The sequence below is a fragment of the Nestor notabilis genome, unplaced genomic scaffold (assembly GCF_000696875.1).
Source record: "Nestor notabilis isolate BGI_N333 unplaced genomic scaffold, ASM69687v1 scaffold7162, whole genome shotgun sequence".
Classification (NCBI taxonomy): Eukaryota; Metazoa; Chordata; class Aves; order Psittaciformes; family Psittacidae; genus Nestor; species Nestor notabilis.
In genome coordinates this window covers 10,344-21,762 of record NW_009917825.1, presented here as the reverse complement: position 1 = coordinate 21,762, position 11,419 = coordinate 10,344, and the positions used below count along the sequence as shown (strand labels likewise).

The 11,419-nt window shown below is 43.6% G+C and overlaps 1 protein-coding gene across 1 annotated transcript; it reads left to right on the top strand.

Annotated features, from left to right (window-relative positions):
* Positions 1-2,420: 2,420 nt before the first annotated feature.
* LOC104401025 (chloride intracellular channel protein 6-like) lies at positions 2,421-11,158 on the top strand. Its single transcript, XM_010009422.1, has 7 exons — positions 2,421-2,444; positions 5,706-5,717; positions 6,873-6,982; positions 7,364-7,489; positions 8,228-8,334; positions 9,331-9,512; positions 10,734-11,158. Exons 1-7 carry the CDS (start codon positions 2,421-2,423, stop codon positions 10,893-10,895), a joined length of 723 nt encoding a protein of 240 aa, XP_010007724.1. The 3' UTR covers positions 10,896-11,158.
* The last annotated feature ends 261 nt before the right edge of the window (positions 11,159-11,419 follow it).

Genomic DNA, 11,419 nt, shown 5'->3' with positions numbered 1-11,419 from the left:
AGTGCACAAGTCAAGATTTCCATTTCAAGTCCAGTAGGTGGCATCAAACGAGTTCTCTAAAACTCAGTGTTTGGGTGTTCATGGCCTAGCTGTAGCCACAAAATGAATACGGTGCTTAGACAGAAAATTCCAGGTAATCCATCTCTTCCTCGCAAAAAAAGCTTTGGTTTGAATGTGATCTGACCCAAATGACATGCCTGTGGTACTTCTGTGCCTAGCACAGAATATCATATATTATTAAGTATTAGAGTTCTCTTCAGTGAAGTAAAATGACTCATAACTATATTTTTATTGCATTCATAAGAAAAGTATTATTGCCAATTTTGGTTGGTTTTTTTTTAGTGTTGCGATACTATGGGAATCTGCATGAATACTGTAGTAGGCATCAAGAATGTGAAATACACTTTGTACCCTCAAGCAGTAGGTGCTGTTATTTTGTTTTAATTAAAACAATGTATCTGTCACAGCACACTAACAGAACATGGGTATGTTTAGAAAAAAGATGATTTTCTGTCTTTCCTCCTGTGATCTTAAAACGAAGTTCTTGAAAAAGTGGCTTGGGTGCTTTATGGTAGACCAGAAGGCAGTGGGGTTTCTTATCAGGGGTTAGGAGGAGAGGGGAGGCACTGGAAGGTTCTCTTCCCTTTTTCCTTGGATATTGTATGGTCAAGTTCAATGGCTGATTCCAGTGATGCAGCAGGGCAGGAAGCAGAGCTGTCTACTACTAGGGCCTTTCCTGCATTGCCTCTGCATGTGCAGAGCCAGTGGTAGCTACTCAGAGCAGCTACTGCCATCAGGCTGGCATTGCAGGGCTTAGTTCAGGGCAAGAGTCTGGGCTAGGAATGCAGTGGGCTCATGCCATTGTGAAACAAATGAGTCTCTAGAAGGAATTAAAGCAAAATAGCTGTTGGACTTGAAAGTTGCACCCAGCCTTAAAGTTGCTTCCCACAAGAGGCCCAAGCTTGCAAACTCCTTGTAGTTTTTCGGGTGTAAGTTTTGAGCTGATTGCTGTGGTTCCTATTCTTTGACAGAAGATCAAATGCACTGTGAAAAAGGAGAGGGGAGTTGTTGGTGTGGTATGAGAAGGAAGAGCACACACAAACTGCCTGATAGCTAAGAATCGAATAAGGAAACTTGGAGGCAAGTCCCAGTTCAGGCTGAGACAGATAGCTCAGCAGAACAGGCAGGGGCAGATCCATGGTACTGGTCCCAACTGGATGGTTCGTTGTCTCCCAGTAGGCAGCAGTTCTGCTCCACTTGCTGGGTAAACCTGCTTCTTAGCCAGCATAAATATGGAAAAGGAGGTAACTTAGCTTCCTCATGTTGAAGAAAGAAAATGGAGTTCAGCTTTTGGGTAAAAAAAAAAAAAAAAAAGGAGTTATGATCCTTGTTCTCTTTTTTATTGAAGCTTCAAAGGGATTATATAATTATATGAAAACAAATAAAAAAGTCTGCTCTGCTCCTTCTGAACTGTTTCTTCTGTGCTTAACCTTCAAAAGGAAAGAAAAAGTCCAGGAAAAACAAATTCCATTCATCATGATTTTAAAGTCACAGAATGTTTGAGGTCAATAGAAGAACCTTAAAAACCTGGTTCCTGAGCTGTTTGGACAGAAACAGTTACAAAACAAATCCTTACAACAGGTCCAGGGGCAGAGCAACTCCAGCTCAGGGAGAGCCCAAACTACTGGCCCAAACACACTGTATGTATGATATACAGTATGTGACTCCTGAGAGAAGAGTTGCTATCATTATCCTCCTGCTGTGGATGAGGATGTGGAGGCAAGTGACCTCTTAAAGACCACCTAGAAAAGCAGAGCTGCTGCTCCAGAAACTAAATATAGTTCTTTTGGGACCCTCTTTTATATCTTGTGCCTAAGGTCTTGCTGTCTAGTGAAATTAGCCTAAGGCATGGTGGTGTTCCTATTGATGAGCTTAAGCAGTAGTGGGAAGAAGGGTGTGGAGAGCTTCTCCCTTTCCCAGCATCTTTGAATAAGACCTGGAACAACAACAGAAAAATAGACTGAAGAGTGTGGAACAGTGAAAAATGAATGAAAACAGGGAGTGCATGCTAATAATCCTGGTAAGTAATGGCATGTGATTACAGAGAGCTGTCATAAGTTGATACTGTCACAGTTGCTGCCTAGAGCTCTGGTGGCTCTGAATGAAAGCTTCTGTTCACGACCTGACATTTTTCTCCTCTGCAGCAAGGGCTGTCTTAATTGTTTGATTAATGAACTCATTAAATCCCAATATTACTAGAAAAAGCATATTGACTTCCTGGCCAATCACAATTAAAACGTAAATGCCACTTACTCAAGACACTGGTTAGCCATCTATTTAGGCAGCAGAAGGGCATAAAAACCAGCTTTGTGTTTTAAGGATTTGGCCCACTTCACCCACAAAATTTTAATGTTAAGAGAATGTCACAGCAATTGCAGGTGGAGGCCATCATGCAGCATTACCTACAATTAGAGCACCATTTGCCTGGTTATTAAGATTATAACCAGTCTGGAAACACAATTCTCCATTGAACCAACAGCAAGAGACTCCAGCTGACTTCACCGCAGTTAAGATTTCACCCTGCATCATCACTAAGCACAGCAGTGAGGAAGTGTAATTAAATTCTGTGTGTGTACCAGGCACAGCTCAAAGTTACACATCCCTGAGCGGCGGTGTGGACAAAAATGCAGGGAGTTTCACTCCCAGGCTGCAATGCCCCTCGCTGCACTATCTGCCTGAGGGTATTAATATGGGACAGGTGGGTCTTCTCTGGTTCTCTTACTGCTGCATCAAGTCCTGTTAGGTAAGATGTCGACACAGTCTTACTTCTGTAAAAAGGGCACTCTTGCTTTATTGGAAAGTACATCAGCATATGATGCTTGCATACTTCAGGTATTGTTGTCTTGCTCAGTACACAGCTGTAAAGCTATTTCAGTGTTCCAGCTCATGATTTTTGAGTGGCTGTTGTCATCATGGCAGACCCTCTGCTGGGAAACTTGAACACCTTTGGCATGTGTCTCTGATGCTTTTATGTCCAGTAGGAATTGTAGCTCCCCAGATTAGATGAGCTGAGTTAGGAGAACAGAGTTGTCTCCTGTAAGCCAAAATGCATGTTGGTGTATCTGAAGGCTTTTAGCTAGCTATAGTCACCCTGTGTTCCGCAGCAGGCCAAAATAGCCATATTCTGGGCTTTCAGCAAAGGTTCTAGGAAACTGTAGCATCTTTGAGGTGCCAGGTCAAACTGTGTCAAGGTCTGAATCAGATTTGGTGGTGAAGGTCTTGCAGTCACTTCAGACTGCTGGTCACTGTTACAGTAGGTTGCGTGTGCTATTGTGTGGGCTACTGTAATTTGCCTTCAGTTCTGCAGAACTGAAAGAAACCTGGAGATATCCACCACCAGCCCTAGTGTGGCAAACCTGGAGATTGTCATTCCTTCACCTCACACCCAGAGCTCAAGCCCCTGGGGACTAAATGACTTTCAGCTACCTAAAGCTTGACGTGGTTCACCAGCTTCTCAGTTGTCCCTACCTGAATGGCTGCTGCCTTCTTTGCCTTAGGACCTCAGCAGCTCAGTTTGACTGAGGAAGTCCCAAAGCTCTGACTGTTCTTCTCAGTTCAGGCATAGCAACTCTAGAGGACACGACCCCATCTAAGACACTGGGGTGTACTGCACTGCCTGGGTAGCACAGGCTTTTACAATGGATTTGTATCAATAAAGTACACCAATGACTGCACAAGGAAACCTCTCACATTTCCTCCTTAGCCTGTGAGAAGGATCACGGCCACATCAGAAATGGGGAAACATCCTAGTCTCTGTGAATTTATTTTCTGCTGTAAAAGCCAAGTGCTTACCATAACCACTGAAGACAGCAAAGCTGGGCAAACACTGCAGCACTTTACTAGAGACTGTGGTGCCTTCTTTGCACAGAACACAGCTAAGAGAGCAGTATGCTATTAATGTCCCTTGTAGGCAGCATGGGAGGGGAAGTAACACAGTACGTGAAGGTCAGATGCCTTTTGGCTTTCATCAGCATGTTTAAAACTATCAGAACTAGCCCATAGAAGTCATCAAAAAGTACCAAATTAACAGTTGAACACCTCAGTCATTACAGTTGGAAGGGCATTGCTGTGATCAGTAATCCTTAAATCCTTGTTTTATTCAATTCCCCAGTGTTCAAATGATTTTTTTTATTGCTAGCTTATAGCTAGGTTGCTAGCAGGCTGAAAGCCATGAAGGTAAAAAGCTGAGAGATTTGCTGTTTGCTATGTTATCCAGTGCAAAACAGAAACACAGTAGCGCTGCAGTAAATATTCCTCACAAGTAGGTACAGACATTAAAAAGCTTGCACTTAAAAACAAGACAGGAGGTTGCTTCTGTAACATCTCCAGGGCTATGGCTGGGGCTCCTGCAGCTGGCAGCCTGAAATGTACTGTCACCAAGGTGGTCGGGGACAAAATGAAGCAACAGCCATGTTTCCTTAACTCCAGCAGTTAAAACCAGTTAAAAGAAGCCAAAATTCTGGTAGTTAGTGGCCAGCAGAAGATAGTAGTTGATCGAGAAGTTCACTCCGCTGTCACTCCTGATCACGTAGCTCTTCGTGCCCCCAGAGCTATCTGGAGTGTTCTCCAAATAGCACATGAACTCTGCTAAGATAACTTTTTTTTTTTCCTTATCAAAGCTGAATGAAAATATCAAATCAGTTGTAGGAACTGTTTTTCTGGACACTTGTTCTTTCTTTCACCAGACCATAGCAATCTGTTACTGTAAGATTATTTCTTCATTGACTTAGCTCAATGGTTGAAATTCCTCAATAATAAACCACGTAAGACACCAAAGCACAGGTCAGTAGCTGCTGTCCCCTCGGTGTCCTGCTCAAGGGGTTTCTCTGGGAGCCCATCTCAGGTTGTCAGTCCTGTTGGCAGCACAGCTTGTGTGAGGGCAGTGGGCTGGGAAGTAGTTGCAGCAGCACCTTCAGTGCCAGAGAGGTAGAAAGGAGTTGTCGGGAGTTGACTCATTGCCAGATGTGCCTGCCTGACTCCTCTAGACAGGGCACATCCAAAACGATGTCCCCTGGCTGCTGCTTCTCTCCTCTGCAGTCTGGTGGAGGGTGGGGGTGCCTATTGCTAGCACCAAGGGGTCACAATAATACTCATCACTCTCCTTTTCCCTTGAGGGGATAGGTAAACCTTGACATAAGAGGCAGGATGAGGCAAAATAGTGGTGTCATGTATTTATCTCTATTTTAAGCACATGCTAGCAACATTTCTAGTCTCATTTTTACAAGTTGCACAGTAGTTTTCTGTCTTCTTGTTGCTGTGAACTGTACAGCACTGGAAAGCAATGCTCTGAGTAGGACGAAAAACACAATAGTAGCTTTGACCAGCTTTCATTTTTGCCACCTACGAAACAAGAGTTTTCTAACACAGCAGTCCAGCTGTTTTCTAGAAGCATTTCTAAAAGTTTTCATCCCCTGGCAGTGTTTATGACAATAGGCTATTCTGGTTTTCACTACCAAGAAAGCCAGTGGTTGTGCCAGTACCAGAGGCAGCAAGCAGCAGAGAGTTATCAGAGGAGAATCTTTCGGATTGATAGGGAGAATAAAACTGTTTATTAAGCTGCAGGAGCATCCTGTCTCATACGTCCCTCAAGCTCCATGGCAGAAACCTGCGTGCTCCACACCAGGTGCTCATTTCCAGACATAGAGCTCTTTGTGAAGGTGAGCACTGTAAAGGAATCCAGTGGCAATGTTTGTTTATGGAGAACTTTTTACTATCGTTGAGATTCGTTCGATAGCATAGAGGAAGGTGAAAGAGCAAGCAGAACTGGTTTCATTAATGTGTGTTGTTTGGTTATAAGGTCTGCAAAACTTAATGGACTAACCTATTAACTCAGTAAATGATACACCTGGTTTTTTACTTCTGTGCACTTACATTTAATCTAAGTTTTGAAACTGTTCTTTAGGAGAATCATACGAAGGGCTTAAAAATTAGACCTCTGATCTCTTTCAACAATATTGTGTGAAGCCTAATTTAACCAGTAACAACTGTGCAAGGCTGCCTTATTTTAACAAAGCCTTGTGACAAAATGCAATACAAAGTACATGAGAGCAAGACTTGTGGCTGCACATACAGTGAGTTGTGCCTCTTCTGCGTTACACTGACACCCAATGATTTGTTTAGCCAAAAAAGAAAGACTGGCACACAGAAAACGAGGTTACATGACTTAGATAGGGCCACACTTCACACTTAAAAGTGAGAGCCTTGGGACTATAACGAGGAGGGATTACCCAGGGAGACATGGCACTTGTGCTTCCTTAGTTCTCAGTTCAGCAAAGCGTAGACAGGCGAGTTCAGCACTGAACTTCCCTCCTCTCTGGGGCTCCCATATTTGTTTAGTTTGAAATTCTTAATTATTTGATTTATTCTGTAAATTCCCTTAAGTGCTTTAGACATTACATCTCAATTTATGCTGGTAAGTCTCTATTTGTTTCCTGTGATCATAAAACGACTCAACTGGTTTTAATCATGCAGTGACTTAGGTAGATTTATGTTCACATAGACAAATGAGGTGGAGATTATTTCCTCTGGAAGGACTGCTGTAATTTCAATTTTGTTTTCTAACTTACAGCAATATTCATTATGCATTTTAATGAAAAAATACAACTCCAAGATGACAGGATTCTTCGTCATATCTCTGTGCATGTTTGGAGAAGGATATACAGAAACTTTGCATGAAAACATGTCTTGGTAGAGATGGGTAACATGCTGCATGTACTCACAGCAGACCTGCTTTTTCTGCTTTCCTGCTGCATCTGCTATCAAAACTTGCTATAATCACAGATGTATGTCTACCTTTTCTTTTTTAATTATAGGCTGGCAGCGATGGGGAAAGTATTGGAAATTGCCCATTCTCTCAGCGTCTCTTTATGATTCTGTGGCTAAAAGGTGTCATATTTAATGTCACAACCGTGGATTTGAAAAGGTGAGGTTGTAACTACAGTTCTCTTTTTCAGAACAACTCTTCCAAAATAGTGATTTTAGAGGCTGACTCTCTTCTGATAGATTTGAAGTGCTCACCGTGGCTCGGCATTATGTTAACAGTCTGGATGCCTGGTTCCTCTTTAGGGTTCACTAGTATAAGGTGGACTAACTCCTTTGAAGCAGTTGAGATTTTAACCTGTTTTGCAGTAGGTCTCTTTAAAATGACACAAAAGTTTTGGGGGTTGCAGCTGGCCAAGGTTTATTTTGTCAGAAGGATGTAGGGCAGCCTGCTGTTTTAAAGGTGAAACAGTTTGTTGCAATTAAGTGTAGAAATTGCAAATGTGTTTCCCGCTGTGATTAATCCCATCTCTCTTCCCATCAGAAAGCCTGCCGACCTGCAGAACCTCGCCCCGGGAACAAACCCCCCCTTCATGACATTTGATGGTGAAGTGAAAACCGATGTCAACAAGATCGAGGAGTTCTTGGAAGAAAAGCTATCGCCGCCCCGGTACCGTATTTCTGGCCCCTTCACTTGCTTTCAGCCCCTCATGGCCCTCGATGGGAGTCAGTTGGTTTTGCTGGGTCAGGCCCTCATTCATTATTGCATGTGTTAGAACTGCATGTGCAGACTTGTTCTTCCCCACCCCAGCAGCTCTTTCCACCTCGCCCCAAAGCCTGCTGTCCCACCATCAGCAGCATCATGTCCTGTCCCTCTACCAAGCCCCCGATGGGGGAAGCTCTTTCCCCAGCACTCCCTTCTCAAGCAGCCAAACCTGTCTTAAACTAGGTGAGCAGCTACTCCCCTACATTTTCCCCTTCCTCTCTGCCCCAGCAACAACAGCTACTGGGCTGGCTGCTCTCAGCTTGTTGATACCTAAGGTGGCCAGGTGAGGAGGCTGGGAGGAGCAGCAGCTAGGGCGAGTAGGGATTTTCCCTTTGCTTTTCCTTTTGCCAGGAGCCATGCTCCACATAGCCTCATCTCTGGTGGAGGAGGCCTGGGAGAGTCACTGGGCTGTTTGGGCAGTGTTTGCAGCAATAACAGTTGTTTCCCGTCTCCCTCAGGGAAAGGTGGTCATCCACATGGCTTAGGTGTGTTTAAAATCATTTCCAAGTGATTTTCAGTTCAGGATGGTTCCCTTTGAGAGTCCTGTGTATATTGTGACACTGCAGTGTAAATAATCTATGTTAATTAGTGGAGATGAAAATAAAAGGCTAGTCATGTAACATTTTTTGTTTAACTCCCCAGGTATCCCAAACTTGCACCAAACCACCCGGAGTCTAACTCTGCAGGAAATGATGTGTTTGCAAAATTCTCTGCGTTCATAAAGAACCCAAGAAAAGATGCTAATGAAAGTAAGTGCTGCAGTGCTTTAGTCAGACCTAGTAGTTACTGGGAGAAATCAGAGCTGTACAATTCTAGTACACTGTGCTGTAAATATCCCATTTACAGCTTAGGTTCATCAGTCGTTTTCCAGAGCATAAACACTATGGAAATTTGTGCCTATTCACTCTTACTTGAGGATTCCCATTGTTAGTTTACTCAGGTACCACTGTCAGCATGGGAGCACCAACTCCAGCTTCTCCTTGTTTCTTCAGCTCTCAAGCCCGTAACCCTGCAGCTCCTCCACAACTCTGCTAAAAGCACAGCCTGCTTGAAGTGAGACCTTACCTTTCTACTCCATTGCTTTAAATAATGAGGATTCTAGCCCCATGGCTCACCTCTCTAGAGCAGGACCCTCACTACCACCATGCATTGACTCATCTCTGTCCTCCAGCTCTCATCCCTGTTCCCTTTGTTCTTCCCTTCTTCCCTCTCCACAGTGGCACATGGGCACCAACAGCCCATGAAAACTCCAGCCAACCCTTGCCAGCCCCTCCTGCCTCGACCCCACTTCAGTGCCCTCAGGTGAAAGCACAGGACTCATGGGCTGTTCTCCCATACACCCCAAACTGGCATCCTGGTGGCTTGCTGTCATCACTCCCAGCCTCACTGTCCTTGCCTGTGGGCCGGCACTTGCCCCATGGCTCCCAAGACGAGAAGTCAATGTGAAGGCAGAGCCACTCTGCCAGGCCACTCTGCAGAAGCATGCTCCACAGAGGTGCTTGAGGAGCCTTTTCTGCTAACACAGCCCCATTCTGTTTTTTCTCAGAACCCCAATTTAGCTACTTAGAGTTCTTATCCCAGCATTAAGTTTTAAGCTTAGGATGAAGGAATTGCAGGAGTTGGCATGGCCAGAAGTCTGTGAGCTTGGCTGGTGCCAGGAGACAGGATGCAGGAGTCGCCTTTCTGTTTGGTGTCAGAGAGATCATGGTACAGGCTTGAATAACCTTTTTATTGTCTTAACCTAGATTTGGAAAAATCTTTGCTTAAAGCCCTGAGGAGGCTGGACAACTATTTAAATAGTCCCTTGCCTGATGAAATTGATGCTTACAGCACTGAAGAGATCACTGTTTCCAGCCGGAAATTCCTGGATGGAGATGATCTCACCTTAGCGGATTGCAACCTCTTACCAAAGCTCCATATAATCAAGGTTTGCATTTGCTTTTTAGCTTCCTGAAGAGTAGCACAGGAGCTCAAGTCCTTTTCTAAAAGGAAGAGGAATCCTTTATCAATTCTGAGGCCACACAGTAGCTGTGTAGGGACACTGTATGCTAATGCACAAGGCCATTTCACTGCAGCACAGTGAGGCAGATCCTCAATTTGACGACTCCGGTGTTAGAATATCTGGTTTCATATCTGGGCTGTAACTGCACTTGCTAAGCCTCTCACAAGTGTGAAATGAGTGCTGTAGAGAAGTTGTTTTCATTTGCATTTCATATGCAAAATGCTTATGAGCATGGACCAGTACAGTTAAATTGTTTTGTCCATGCTGATTCAAGAACAAGACTTGAAATTCAAACCTGTCTCTCCCACATTTAATCCAAAACTCTTGCTTTGCTGAATATCACCACTAGTATCAATATCACCAGCTGCCTTCCAGCCAAGGCTCTCAGCCTCTTCTTGCAGAGCTGTGGAGCATCTACACACACCTAACAGTCCTAGTGACTGAGATGTCTGGGTGTCGCCATAGCCTGTCACTGGGCTACTCTGGAGCCAACCAAGCTCTGGAAGAGAAATGGCCACACTGGAAATTCATTGGCTTTAAAACAAACTAGGTCCCTTCAGAAAGTGTCCCTTTTGACTACAGGCACAGTGAAGCTCAGAGGTAGCAGGGTCAGCAGAGCCAGCATAGGGAGAATCACCTTATGCCAGGTGAATCCCTGAAGGATGATGGAGAATGAACATCGCACCATCCTTTGCTGGCCAACAGGGAGGGATTAGGTATGAGCCAATAGTTGTTTTTCCTGGTCATTTGAAATTTAGTGTTTTAAGTCAAGCTTTTCCTTTCAGTGAAAGTATCCAAGTGTGGGGCAGTCGATTACTATAAGATTATTCTGTTAATTCTGGTTTATGCTAGCTCCTTTGCAGTTTTAAGCTGTATCTCTTCCAGGTGTGGTCTACTGGTCCACATAGCTTTGCACAGCTCTAGCAAGAATATTTATACCAAATAAATCCTTTCAAGTGAGCTGGCTTGTTAGCTAGCTTTCTTCATGCCATGTCTTCTCTTTATTTTTTCCTTCTCTTTTACTCCTGTGTTGCATATAACAAAAGACTTACATGTTGAAAATTAAAAATGTGCATAAAGAGAAGGTTTGGGGGGTTTTTCAGATCATGCATGTAATGATATTTTTCTTTTTTCTTTTAATAAAAGGTTGTTGCAAAAAAATATAGAAATTTTGATTTTCCACCTGAAATGACAGGGATTTCAAGATACTTGAACAATGCATATGCAAGAGATGAATTTACAAACACTTGTCCTGCTGATCAAGAAATTGAGTATGCGTACTTGGATGTTGCAAAGAGAATGAAGTAAACAGAAGATTTATTGCTTTTCATTGCTTCTGAGATTCAGATGGGCAGCAGCCAAGATGGAAGTAACAAAAGCCAGCATACATTCTGCAGCGTAATTTTAAGTTCTGCTATTGGCCAATCCTTCTTTTATAATGATTGTATAGCTTTATTTGCTCATTCTTAAGTTATGTATGTATATGTTTGTGTGTCTGTACAGATGTCTGCACACATGAATGTCTGTTGTGCATTCCAAGTTAAAGGCATCAGTCAATATTCAAGCATTTGTTGAAGTTAGGGAAACAGTGTAGGTTACACAATTATAGCAATATTACAGACTAATGACTTAAGACAAATTGCTGAATTTTGAGAAGAAATAGCCCTGTTTCTAACACATGTAACCTGTCATTATTGCTGCCTCTGATCTCTGTTTCACAGTTGTTGCCAAACCTCACAGTTACCAGGAGGGTTTCTGTTTGCTTCTCTGCAAGCCTCAGAGGGCCCCAAGCCAGCCACTGGTGGTGCCCATGCAGCACCCTGGTTAATCCA

Bases quoted from the DNA above. Each gene is read 5' to 3' on its own strand.
- LOC104401025 (XM_010009422.1), top strand. From the start codon at position 2,421: ATGTCACAGCAATTGCAGGTGGAG. The intron at 6,983-7,363 runs GTGAGGTTGTAA...TCTTCCCATCAG, and splicing joins ACAACCGTGGATTTGAAAAG to AAAGCCTGCCGACCTGCAGA. The intron at 7,490-8,227 runs GTACCGTATTTC...TTAACTCCCCAG, and splicing joins GAAAAGCTATCGCCGCCCCG to GTATCCCAAACTTGCACCAA.